The sequence below is a fragment of the Citrus sinensis genome, chromosome 6 (assembly GCF_022201045.2).
Source record: "Citrus sinensis cultivar Valencia sweet orange chromosome 6, DVS_A1.0, whole genome shotgun sequence".
NCBI classification, from domain to species: Eukaryota; Viridiplantae; Streptophyta; class Magnoliopsida; order Sapindales; family Rutaceae; genus Citrus; species Citrus sinensis.
The window spans coordinates 21620757-21635387 of record NC_068561.1 but is presented as its reverse complement, the minus strand read 5'-3'; the positions used below and the strand labels follow the sequence as shown (position 1 = coordinate 21635387).

Genomic DNA, 14631 nt, shown 5'->3' with positions numbered 1-14631 from the left:
GCTGGACATTAAACACGCAGTCCAACCCAGATGTCCAACACAAAGCTGGCTTACACCCCAACCCTTCGCATACCGCAGTTCATCAACAACTGGTTTGCACTTTAGGCACTTAATTACAAGTTCTGTTAATCTTAATCTTCTTTCTGCAACTCCAAAAATCCATCCTCCATAAATGGCTTCTCTCATCTCCTCCTCCGAACCCATCATCATCTTCCCGCCATTGGCCCTAAAAATACCACCATGCATTACTCCAAATCCAACAAAAGTACAAACCCTAGTAGCAGCAGTGGCAGTAGCAGTGGTAGCAATGCTTCTGCGGGTCCGGGCCGTCACCCGACTTATCGCGGAGTAAGGCGCCGGAGCAGTGGCAAATGGGTTTCTGAAATTAGGGAGCCAAGAAAGCCTACTAGGATTTGGCTAGGGACATTTGCTACACCTGAAATGGCTGCTATTGCTTATGATGTGGCGGCTCTTGCCCTAAAAGGCCAAGAAGCTGAACTTAACTTTCCAAATTCAGCTGCTTCCTTGCCTGTGCCTGCTTCAACTTCTCCACGAGATATACAGGCGGCTGCAGCCTCTGCCGCCGCTGCTTTAGGGGCTGCAAAGGATGCTTTATCTGGCGAAACTATTGCTGAGAGTGGTGATCATCATCAGGCTCCTAGAAATGACAGTGTCATGATAGAGCCAGCAGAGAGGCCAATGGTACTTCAAGAATTTATGGATGAAGAATTGATCTTTGATATGCCTAATCTTTTGGTGAATATGGCTGAAGGAATGCTTCTTAGCCCTCCTCGTTTAGATATTGCGGGGGATGCAGCTGATGATGATGATCATGGTGTTGGGGATGAGCATAACCTTTGGAAATTCCCTTAATTTTAATTTACGCTTTTCTCCACCACTAAATATAATAACTTATAATATAAAAAAATCAAAAAAAAAGGAAAAAAATACTAATAAATCTTAATGTCCCGAATATGGGAAGCTTCAAATGCAAGATCGTAAAATGTAATGTGTGTATGAGTGGCTCTTTTTTATTGTACCTGTAAAAAAATAATGATTTTGTATATCGGGGTCTGCTTTTGTTCTTGCTATAATAGTAATGCTTCGAGTGTTGTACAATGTGCAACTCTTACGAACCTGTAAAAATAATATTTCCGCGCAACTTAATTTGTGTTGACTTGATCGGAAAAACAATCAGTATCATTTGATTCTATGCAGATGATAACCAGCTTATTATCAGCGAGCCTAAAGTGGTTAATTATTTAGTTAATAATGGCCATTAACTACCACCACCTGAAAATGCAACTACCAACTGGAAGAGCATGTTCAATAGTTGATGTGATATATTTATTATAACTTTGTTCAAAATAATCCAGGTCCAAATAAACTGACAGCAGAATGATTTGCATCGCCGAAGATTAAGTTGTGCCGAGGCCCTTCTTCTAACCTCAATTTGATTTTTTTTTCTCGACTACTTATTTTAATTGTAAAAAGAAGATTTAAACAACCTTGATGCTAAAATTCTCATTTTTAAAGCAAGGAATGCGCATAGATAGCATCCATTGGTTTGGTGAGGAAAGGAAAGCAAGTTGGAAATATAGTCAATTAGAATCATTAAGAAGTTGATTTTAGGGTTTCGATAACCTTCATCTAACCATATAATTAACTTACTTTTATTCTCAAAATAATAATGATAATAATAACAATAACTTACTTTTAAATTAATACGTTTATATGATATGAATGACCAGCAACAAAAAGATTGTCCTCCATGAATTGAAATATGAGAAGATATTAAACATGGTCACTCATTAATTATGCTCTCTGAGTCTCTCCAATTAAAAAAGCATATGACCCACCTTACCCTACGTTGACATGTCATTCTCTGCTAGTTGGTCTCCTTACACGTGTCAGTCTAATATTGGGAAATAGATCACTTTTAAAGGACGAGATGGATATGGACACCTGACCTTCTTTTAATGGTTGTCTCCTACTCATGCATCGTATGTATGGCTAGGTGCATCGACTATTTCTGTGCATGCGCCGAATGCTTAAGTAGTGCTTTAATGACTCATTAAAATATACATAACACTTTTAAGCCTTTGGATCATCTCTTTCAAAGAACAAAAGAAAATTACCAATTGTACGGACACCGATAAACTGAGTTATCGGTTACAACGGGGATTTACTTTTTACATTTTTGTGGCAAGCGCAAATAGTTCTCGTAATAAATAAAATTAGCGTCTTAAACATTTCGTGAGCACTAGTCTATCACTAAGCTATAAGTCAAATCATTTTATTACTTCAAATATAAGATTTAACTCAATGATACATATTCAAACTGCAATTTAAGCCAAATTTTGGAAATTCTGATACTTCAAACTCAATGGTGCACATTTAAAGTACGGTTTAAGCCAAATGCTCGAAATCCTAAGCACCGAGTTTGGGGGAATTAGTTTTATTAAAAAAAACAGAGGAAAAAAAAACCAAGAATACATTTAACCAAGGTTTAGTTGATTCATTTGAATTTGTTTTATCATAGAAAAGACAATCAGACGGGTAGCCCAAATTAACTGAGATGCTGACTGTGTTCCTTCCTGATCCTACTCAATGTCTTGTTTATTACAATGGTGAAGAATATGAACTTACTCGAGAAGTGGGAGTAGGAGACAACGAGCGAGCTGAGTGGTACGCGGGCTTTTGGCAGAAATGTGGTAAACGTGGGCGGCGGTTTTGAAAGGAGTGCAATATAAAACAATAGAAAATAGAGAAAGACCTGCATAGATCAAGTGCCTTGCGCCCAATTAGTGGTAATCTGTCCTTTGGGTTGAATTGGTGAGTTTTAAGTGGGATTCATTAATTTTTATTGTTTAAAAAATTAAAGATGCATAATTAAATTGGATAGGTCTCATGCCAGACTTACCCAAATGACAAGTTACCACTACTCAGATATAAAATCTCAACTATACAATTTTTTTTTTTAAGTGCATACATTCAAAAATATGCGAGATCTTCTAAATTAATTTGGTCCTCGTAAATTTAATTGAGCATATTCTACTTTCAAATATATAGAATAAAAGTTTTTCTCATACATATTTAAAGGGGGGGGGGGGGGTTATCACCCAAATAGTGATAGTCCCCAAACAGTCTTCATTTTGAGGTTAACTTTTTAAATAATAAAATCCCTCCTAATTTAATTATCTAAACAAAACTAAGATTGTGCATAGTTTGCTTTTTTGAGATCCCTCATAGAAATTATTTATACTAGTCAAGTCCCTAGCTAATGAATATCCAAAAAAAGTTAATTTTATTTATGAGTTAAATATTAACAATGTGATAATAATTATTGAAAGGTAAATTTGATCTTTAATCATTGTACAAATCGATTATCTAATATGTGTACTCGATAAACAAGATTGATTTTTATGTCACTAAGACCATGATTAGTATTAAGGTGGGAAAGTTGTACATTTATTAAAGTGTTTGATAAATTGTTGTTGTTATGGATTGAAAGTTAAGTTGATTTAATTTCACACTTTTATAATGAAAACCATTATGTTAAATGAAAAATGCTTGGTGAAGAGAAGCATGAGAGAAAGACGAGAATTTTTCCCTTCTCTCTCTACCCACTCACTCTTTCTCTATCATTTTATTCTTTATTTCTCTCGTCTTTCTCTCGTGCTTCTCTTCACCAAACATTTTTTATTTAAAATTTATATTTATAATAGACTAATAACTTTTATTTTATAATTACAGTTTTTTTATCATATCAAGTATGTCTTAAAAGGTACAATACATCAGTACCAAATGCGGTCTAAGCATTAAGGATGAAATGAAATATTTAAATTTATAGAAAACCTAAGTTATAAAAACAAATTCTCTATGAAGGATGAAAGTGTAACTCTCTTGAAAAATAATTGTGATTTAAACAATATTTTGAGGTAAAAACGTCATAACCCCTGATTAAATTCTATAATGCTTAGAGCTTAGACACTGTAATAGCTAAGTTCGGCCGCCGCCCGTCCTCCGGTTGTGTACGATCCAGTACTCCACTTCAATGACCAGACAAGACAAGGAAAGCTGGAATGTGTTTGACAAATCAACAAGAGACACATCAGCAATTGTAGACAAAAGAACAAGACCATTTTGCGATTAAGAGTTAATCGCCCAGAAAATACCATGTTTATAGTTTTGATGGGGCAGTTCGCAAACTCCATTAATGGGCAATGGGGCAGAGTCAAGATAAGTGATAATTATTTGTATAGTAATGATTTAAGGACCACAACATGATTTAATAAAGCACTAAGTAAGGGCTAATTATCACCTTTATTGACCCTATTATAGTCTCAAGATGTGCTTATTTTAGTTATGCTTCTTCCTGTTGATGGCTACCGATGACATGAGCAATTATTTATTTTTCAGTGCCTGCAACGCTTCTTGGCTACGCCCAAGAGAAGATTGAGTTACAAACAACCATTATACAACTGTCCCATTCACGCATCATTTGGAATTGCCATAAACGTATGAATAACAAGTGTGTGCCTATATCTATAGAGTAGTTTTTTTGTCTAAAATTTTAAAGTATGAGAAAGTTCGATAAATCTTTAAAACTGTGGGATTTTGAAGCATTATGAAAACAATCTTTAAAATCACACGATTTTAAATGTTTTCCAGATTTTCGCGCACTTTAAAATTCTAAATTAAAATAGTCAGAGTATCCTCATCCAGTAAAATCTAAATGACACATATTTTACTACAAAAAATACAGTTTTCAATATACTAAAATTTGTGTTTTTTGTATTTTAGTAATATTTTTAATTTAACAAAGTGAGAATGTCATCTCTAGAAAATAACTGTCTATATATACTTGTTTTCAGTTAACAATGTGAATAGATTTTCATAACATTGTCAAATAGTTCACAACATCATAAAAATCTATTCGCGGTGTTGTCAACTTGTCCTAGGTTTTAACTACAAAGTTAAAAATTTTCCTCTACATATATATATAACTTTTAAGTGATACGATTAAATAATCTGGGCTGCAAATATCATATTAAGATGTATAATAATAATACTGTTCACAAAGAGACGAACAAATATTATGGCCTTTGGTCTTCAAGTCTCTGTGACTGTAATACTTTTGGCAAAACAACATTAGAAGTTATTTTCTTAAATTAGTAGAAATTATTTTATTTTTATCTTTTCTGGTAGGAAATTCGATTTAATTTTTTTTTTTGGTGTAGTATTCTATTTTTGGTTTCTAATATTTTGTGAGAAAATAGAATCCTTCCGCCTTCGTGTGAAAAATTCGAAGTATTTTAAGGACTTTTCTTTCGTGGGCTCCCACCCACCCACGCCCCCTTTTTATTTGTACAAAAAGAATGTAAAGTCTTAAGCCTAAAATATCTATTTTTTATTTTATTTTTGATTTTATGAATTCCTTCTGCTTAGCCTAAATTAGGTATTGGTTGTTATTATTGAAGTGTAGTAATTTTTAATCACAAAGTTGATGATAGATGGTAAATATAATTTTAATAAAAATATTATAAAAATTTCGCGGTTCAAAACCTTATATTAAAAATTTTCTGCCAATTTCACAAAGCTGGTATTCATATTTATTTTAAAATAATCCTATTATCCTAGTTACAGTCTTATACACTGTCGGCCAGATGATGTCCAGCCAAGTTTTACAACGAACGAATCTAATTTATTCAACTTCAGTGTGTGAAAAAAAAAACGGCATTTAGATGGTATTTAACCAATTAATCGAAGGGAATGAGACTAGGGATTTTATTATTTTTCAATTACAGAGATAAATTTCGGCTGTTAGTCTTCTAAAATTTCTTCATATCGATTTGACATTCACCCTGTTAATAAATCAGTCTTCAATTCTAGTTATGATTGTAAATTCAATGTCATTTATCATGGTCATTTATTTGCCTGCCTATTGCAAAATTGACTTGTAGAATTTGATGATGAGAAAAAAGTGAATTTGAAATAGCCGACTGACATTACATCTTAACCAAATGAATGAATAATGATGGTAGATATGTTGTTGGTTATAAATTTTTTTACGATAATGATCGGTATACAAATAAATATACAAATTTCATTTGTTTTACCTAACGTCATAATATTATATGGATGTCATGTGTCCCATATTTTTAATAAAATAAAATTAACATAATTATTAGGATTCATATTACAACTATATACGAACGTTTTCATAATTTTATTTAACTAATCACTTCAATTCAAATCTAAGGGAGGTAGAGAGTTAAAAAACTGATTTGGTCTTTACTCGCCCTTCTACCATTTTAAAAATTATAAAAAATAATTTTTAATTAAAAGAAAATAATTTGTTACCACATTACATTAGTTAGCTAATTGTTTGTTACCGTGAAATTTGTATTCATTAAGATTTTTTGGTACAATGTATAATTTATTAAAATATTTTTTAAAATTTAGTTGCTATGTAACTATTACTTAGGGGATTATTGATTTTCTATTTTTTAATATCCTTTTATAAAAGTAAATTAATTATTTGTATTTTCGTACCGACACGCCTAATTAGTTTCCAGATAAAAAATGTGAACTTAATAAAAAATATTTTTTTTTAATTTAGATGAAGAATTGAAGAGGTTTGACTTTGACATATGGTTGAAGGTGAGTCTGGTGAAGGCACGTAACGCAGAGCTATTCATATTGGTCGCAAATTCACAATCCAATATAGTTCAATATTGTTTGGTTTGGATCGTGAGGGGTTATCTTAGTAAAGGCCCATTTTCAATTCAAGCTGGAGTGGAGCTTCCAAGTTAACAGCGCTATAAAATTCTTAAGAAATCCCACTTTTCATTTTTATATCTCTTTCTTTTATGAAGTTGTTTGTGTGTGTGTGTGTATTAAAAGAAGACATAAAATTACAACAGAATTTTAGTTAAATTTTACTATTTTTCATTTAAAAAATATTATCGTTAAGTATTTTATTTCTTTATTTTTTCAAAATTATTTTGGTTTCGTTAACAAAATTAATTATATTTATAATATGACTAAAAGAAGTTAGGGCTTCATGACTTGTAAAGAGATTATAGTTTAATTAAATTTATAATTTTCCTTTTATGTGATCTTCAGTTTTAATAGAATTATGATTTAGTAAAAAAGAAGAAGAAAAAGGTGTTATAATGATATTGGAGGGATGTGAAAAGCATTGCTCTTCAGGCTGCTTGGTTTCTGCTTAATGCTTATTGCTTAACTTAGCATAGGTCTATTATGAATTCAAGCTGCTTGGTTTCTGTAACACAAAGTACGGGCCTGGACTATAAGCCTTGCCTGTGTTGGAGCTTAAATTTAGGCACGGCCGAACTTTTGTTTTTCAATACCACAAGCTAGCTCGAACTTTCTCGTTTTCCTTCGAAGGAGCAGAGCAAAAATCATTTGACTGTTTATGATATTGGTGGCTCTCCACCATCAGGTTTGGTTACTTTAATGCATTAACGAAGCCAGCAGTATTTTTTAGGATGAGCTGATTTTTTATTAATTACTATTCTTAAATACTATTCTCTCTCTCTCTCTCTCTCTCTATATATATATATATATTAAACTTGATTGATTGATTGTTTGACATTGAACTCCGCAATAATAATATGTTTAATTCATGCTCCATATGTTTTTGTTTATCTACTTACTAATGTTTGAATAAATTGAAACTTTAGATGAATACATTATTCACTTTCTACTAAACCAATTAGGTTTAGCTTTTTTTTAAAAAAAAAATCACTATAGAGATAATTTATTAATTAACTATTTTCTTTTTTTTTTTAAAAAAAAAAAAGAACTTACCGAGGTTACAGCCTAAGTTAATTCACATTTATCTTTGCCCTTGCTTAAACACGATATTGAATACGTCAATTTATAAAACGATTTTAATAAGAAAAAACTATTAAGACTTTCAATGTTTATTTTGATGTACACATAGATCCACTTGATTTCGTAAATGATTACACAAACTCTTTTTTAGTGACACAGACTCCTTTTTATAAAATTATGTTATATTCATTTTTAGGCATTTTTGTTATTTGACTTCAGTGATCTAATTATATTTCATCCAAACATAATTATTCAAAATTGAGTTTGTGAGACTTTTTTTTTTAAAACTAATAAAATTTATGTATACATTTAAGAAAACTTCAAGAGTCCTACAGATTTTCACGTGATTATTAGGTAAATTGAGCATGAATAATTGAAATTATATTTTTGTCAAAAAAAATGCTATACCATGTTCAAGTAAAATTCCAATAATTAGAGAGTTACAAACTGTCAGAAAATGTACATATTGACAAGATTATGGATCATTTATTTTCCTCTTCCTCCTTGACTACGTCTGCCCCAAGTACCGTCCGAATCTTGAACCGTTCAATCTTGGACGACAATCCATCTAACGGTCTATGCGGACCCCTCGTTGAGGTTGAGCTAACATTCAGGCTCGTCGGAACATTCATTGCTCTATCAGCTAGCTGCTGCCCATTTGGGCTTGGAGCAAATTTACGATGCAATAATTCTCCTCCTCCATAAGATTTTACTTCTTGTGTTGCTCGGAAGAAACATTGATCAATATGATACGGAATCCGGGTTCCCGCCATGCAAAATTTTGGACTCATTTTACTGTTTTCTGTTGAACTTGTTCGAGGGAATTCGTCAAACATTTTGCCTTTTGAAGCGAAGGAATCAAAAGCTATGCTAAAAATTTTTTATTGGTTGTGAGGGAAGATGAAATTGTAAGATCAATTGGCTTGGAAGAGCAAAACAGGGAGTTGAGAATTACAAGCTTTTTGGTGTTGTAGCGAATTACGTGAAACAAATTTGTTGTCTTCCGGTTTCAGCTTTCAATATTTATAGACAAAGATCAGTGACCTGTCCGGTGGTTGACTAATCAAAGTTCAGATCTCGAATTTTTAGAATCTTTCAAAGTTCCAAGTCAGAAGTGTAAAACTGTGTAACTCGTTTTACAGAGTTGACGTGGTCAATAATTCTTCGTTTCATTGAATTAGCATTAGGCGCACAAGTTCAAATCGTTGTCAGAAAAAGTTTTACCCTCTGTTTGGTGGACTCAGCTAAGTTGCAGATTCTGTAACTAACAGCTGAGTCCACATTGGCCTTAAATCAGCTGAGTTTGGGTTGCTTTTCCTCTCTCCTGCAACGCGTGGAAGCGCCCCATTTGCTGTGTTACAGACAGAGTTGGTACCGTAGCAAGCTCCCGGTTTGATATTATTGTCTCATACTTCTGGAAACTATTTGGTAAATATTTGTGGTTACAATATTATTTGTGCTGACATTAAATAAAATCTTATTACATATAAAAACATTTATTTTAAAATTGACTAGCCATAAATCATAAAGATGGTTATGACAATAAGAGAAAATATAAAATACACACACACACACACATATATATATATATATAATGTGGCTTTTTTTTTTCATTAGAATACACTGTTGAGTCATGTGGTTTAATAAATTTAACTTTTAATGTTATTAAATCACATGATTTTATAATGTATTGAAAGTTAATTTTTGTAAACTATATGGGCATTATAGAAAATGAAAGTGTTTGCGCCTGAAAATGATATATATATACACACACACACCTATTGAGTGTTGGATACACACACACACACACAAACCTATTGAGTGTTGGCTACGTCTGCTATTGCTCACTATAAAGTGAACAATATGAATGACCTAATTAAGACTTACGGTGTGGGATGACCTAACTAATGCTTTATTTTTTGAGTGGTGATACTTAACTCCTTCAGTTTTATTTATTAGCCTATTATCCCTACTAAAAAATCTAAAAGAATTTTTTACTCTCAATACACCCCATTTAATCCCCACTTTACCCTTATTGTAATGTTTATTATTTTCATACTCCCCACTCTAAAAAACTTAGAATATCTGTTGATTGACTCTGATATTCTTTCTCTCTCTTTTTTTTTTCCATTTGAGTATTTTTTTTAATAAATAATTGACCATAAAAGTCATTTAGCTTTTAAAAAAAGGTAAATTTAAATTTATCCTCTACTTAGAATGACAATCTTCAATTTACCCTCATTAGCCGTTAGGGTGAAAAGGAAAAAAAATGATCAATGCGCCCCCTATTTATCATCTTTCTTCTAAATGAAAATAGAATAAAATGATGTTTTTATATTTTTCAGAAGTGAATTGAAGATTTTGGTGATGAATTGAAGTTTACGTTTTAATAATACTAATTCACTACATCATAAAGTGAAGAATACTAACTCCAACAGGGCAGCAACCTTAAATTTCTCTAAATTTATTTTAAATGGCTACAATTAAGGATGGCGAACAATCTCAAATCTCAATTAAGATTCGGGATTTTATATTGATGGAAATGAGATTAGTCCACATTATTTAGACCAACTTTAAATGTAGTGAAGATTTGGGATTAAAATTGATCCCAATTATTAATTTGGGATGGAATTGAGATTTGTCTCAAGATCTAATGGGATCTCAATCCTCCAGCTTATTTTAGCTGACAACATGTTTAACATTATTAATTATAAAACATAATATTCTTTGATTTTTCAATTAAATTGGCGATATCTTTTCAATGTCAATTAAGGGTCTGTTTGGGAATACTTTTGAGAGATTTAAAAGTGATTTTAAAAATTTAAAAGCTAAGTTTTGCGCTTGGTAAAGTTTTTTATAAATCACTTTTGACAAAATCACCATATCCTGCAGCAGATTTTGAAAAATAAGGAAGAAGTAGTTTTTCAAAATTTAATTTTGAGAATCACTTTTATACTTAATAAAACTCTATATATATCCTCATATATTATAAAAATCTAAAGTTATCCTAGTTAATTAAGAAATAAAATCATTAACTTTAAAGAGATTATTATTATTATTATTATTATTATTATTATTATTATTACTAATTATAATGAGATAACAAAATAAAAAATAAAATTAATAATATAAATATTATATTAGTTATATATACACAATAAAAGATAGTTTATTTACATATAAAATTTATTTAAAACGTACAACTACTTTTAAAATTTATTTTATTTTTAAAAATAAAATTTACTAAACGTTTAACTAATTTTTTTTCACAGCTGATTATTTCTGTAGTATAATTAATAACAATTATTTTGAATATTACAGTATTACCAAATTGACCGTAACAGTAAAACTCAAATATGGCAATTCTTGTTTGGCTTTAACAAACTCTGTAGGATTAAAGTCCGCTGCGGAGCTTCACTTAGCTGAAATTATGCACTCACATGGCAGCTCAATCACTTTGCCTCAATTAGCCTAAAGTAGTCGCTCTGCCTCCTCATCTGTTGGATAAAAAGCGGTGGTTCAGTTTAATTGGCGTCGTAATTACTGTGAATTATTTAATTTATTTTCAATTTTTTCGGGAATTGACTCATCCGCACATTTCTTACCTTGCACGCGTCATGCGAATACTTGCCCGCAAAGGATCTTTTGCCGTACAAAATTCATCGGACAGTGGTGATAAAACTCAGCACGAATGACCCACATATCAAAATGTCTGCTATACGACACGGAAGTAAATCTTGCTCCAATGATTCTAGCACAGAACAATCAACAGCTGCTGGAACCGTGGCATGACCTTAGCGAATGTGTGAATGAAGGTGCATTCCCTTCAAAATAGGCTCACGGCTCTGAATTTTGGGATTTTACCTTTCAAAACCCTCAATTCAACAACTTGTTCAATGAGGCCATGGCACGCACGCCCAAGATCACCAAGAAGGCTTTTGTTATGATTGATTTAGATGGTGTAATATATTGTTATTATGTATCTTCATTAACTTAAGATTTGAATAGCATTTATTTTATTTTTATTGGAAATTTATCTAATATGTATTTTGACAACCCCTAAATCAAAATCCTAGTCCACCCCTACTCTCAAGGGATAGTAAATCATTTGGTTAGTTTAATTATTGGTAGGAATACATATTTTTCATGTAAGTTTATATGTAGAATATATATATCTCTCTAAATTAATGAGGGTATAAATATGGGATTTTCAATAAATATGAGATAAATTAATCTATGTAGATCTCTAATAAAATTCTTCTAATGTTAAGGATTCTAATGGTTAAATTATTATACGTCGTTCATTTATTGAATAGTGAATTTTACAACTAGTAAAATTAATCTTTTAGAATCAGATATATGAATGCTACACTAATTGAGAGCCAAATTAATTCAGAAATTAGAAAAGCTGACAATTGCCCCACATCTATCATGACTAACCTATAATAAATTGATCATTTGGTTAGTTAAAGATTGAGATGGTCGAAACCTGTAAATAATTTGTGATGTGCAAAACAAATAATTTTTGATATTTTTTTAAATCTTAGCATTCCTTTCCAAAAATTACAAAAGTTGACAATTGCCCCACATCTACCAAGACTCGCGTATAATAAATTAATCATTTGATTGGTTTAGGATTGAGGAGGTCAAAAACTATAAATAATTTGTTTCTTGCAAAACAAATAATTTGTTATATAGTATTTAATTTTTTCTTGGAAATTTTTGAAATTATTTATAGGATACAATCATACAAGTTTCTTTAGATTTATGGTTTGACCTAATTATTCAAATAATTCTCGTATACAATTAGTTGTTACTTTTTTAAAAATTAATCAAAAACTCTTGGTAAAATTTTTTTCTTAATCATCTATTTTTTACATGTTGCATGTCAAATTTATTTAAAGTTTAGATTATATCATACATAAATATTATTTTACCCTTAAAAAGTTAAATCCAATAATTATAAAGGTAGCAGCATGAGTGTTTTGGTTAAATTTTAAAAATATAAGAACTAACTAGATACTTGACTTAAACAGTAGGGAATAAATGAACATATTTACTCTTAATTAAATTGCAACTCATTGTGTTATTTAATTATTTATTTAAGAGATTTGGTTTATAGCATAAGTGTTTTGGTTAAATTTTAAAAATATAAGAACTAACTAGATACTTGACTTAAACAGTAGGGAATAAATGAACATATTTACTCTTAATTAAATTACAACTCATTGTGTTATTTAATTATTTATTTAAGAGATTTGATTTCTCCTAATCTTATTGCAAAAATTATTTTATTTTCTTCGACATTGTATATTCCGTCATGATAGAACTTATAACCGTGACATTAAAATTTTAAAATTAATGTAATAGTGACATTAAAATTTTAAATTATTGATTAATTGATCAAAGAAAAAACGTTGGCTATTTTATATGCCTCCTTACTTCTTACCTTTATTTAAAAATGCATTTGACGATCTTTCCGAATCTTGCATACGTAAACTCACCGAGCTTTCCTTCTCCTTTGATGATTTAAAAATGTTTTATACTTTCATTATTGCTAATTGAACATATTTATCCTTAATTAAACTTCAAATCATTGTTTCATTTAATTATTTATTGAAGGGATTTGATTTGTCTTAGGCTCCGTTTGGTATAGCTTATTAAATAGAGCTTATAACAGTAGAGCTTATAGCAGTAGAGCTTATACCAATAGAGTTTTTGGACAAAAAAGTCATTAGGTGTTTGGTTGTCAATAAAAAAAATATTTTTGAACTATTAAACTGTGTGATTTTTTTATATTATATATTTTTTGGAAAAGCTTTCTAACCTCTACTCCCAAAAACTCAAATTTTGTTATTTAAGCTAAAAAACTCTACTAAAAAAAATAACCAAACACTATAAAAATTTTAAAAAGTGCTTATGCGATTAAATAAGCACTTATGCCTCTTAAATAAGCCATACCAAACAGACACAGTCTTATTAGCAAAAGTTATTTTATTTTTGCTAATTATTGACTTTGAGTCGTTGACCAAATAACAACCAAAACATGGGTAAGGTTTCCACTCATGGAAAACATGATTCAACTATTTCAGGGATAAAGATTGTGTAAAAAATTCTGATAAGTAGAGAAAAATCAGAAATGATAGAGGTATGTAATTTTATAAAAGGGCAAATTTTAATTTATTCCCCACTTAGAATAATAATTTTTAATTTATTCCCTAAATTGTGAAAACATTAATTTATCCACATTTATAGGTAAGAGGGAAAAAAATCATCAACATGCCCCTATCATCAACATATATATATATAAGCTCATCTTTTGATTGTAAATAAGAAAAAATTAATATTTTCACATGTTTATGAGCAAATTAAAAATTATCGTTTTACGTGGAAAGTAAATTAAAATTTACTCTTTTATAAATAAAGTTTCTAAATAAAATTTACTCTTAATAATTCCTCGTGAACTTCCATCCATTTAAGTGGATCTAATGATTGGATGTAATAGTAATACGGTACCGTAGCCGGATCCATTTCCGATATTTGTAGAATGTAGCCAGAACTTGCACCAAGTTGACATTTTTTAATATTTTAATGTTGTTGTTGGCATGTCACAATAAATGATAACACGTGCCAACACATGATGAAATCACATTGTTTCTATTTATGCTCATTCATTTATTGTGACATGCCAACAACATTAAAATATTGCAAAAATATCAACTTGGGGCAACTTGGGGCAAGTTTTGGCTACAAATATCGATCGTT

General features: G+C 30.5%; 1 protein-coding gene across 1 annotated transcript; it reads left to right on the top strand.

The window, feature by feature from the left end:
* Positions 1-240: 240 nt before the first annotated feature.
* LOC102616600 (ethylene-responsive transcription factor ERF024) lies at positions 241-1154 on the top strand. The gene has a single exon (XM_006482299.2). It carries the CDS (start codon positions 241-243, stop codon positions 871-873), a length of 633 nt encoding a protein of 210 aa, XP_006482362.1. The 3' UTR covers positions 874-1154.
* The last annotated feature ends 13477 nt before the right edge of the window (positions 1155-14631 follow it).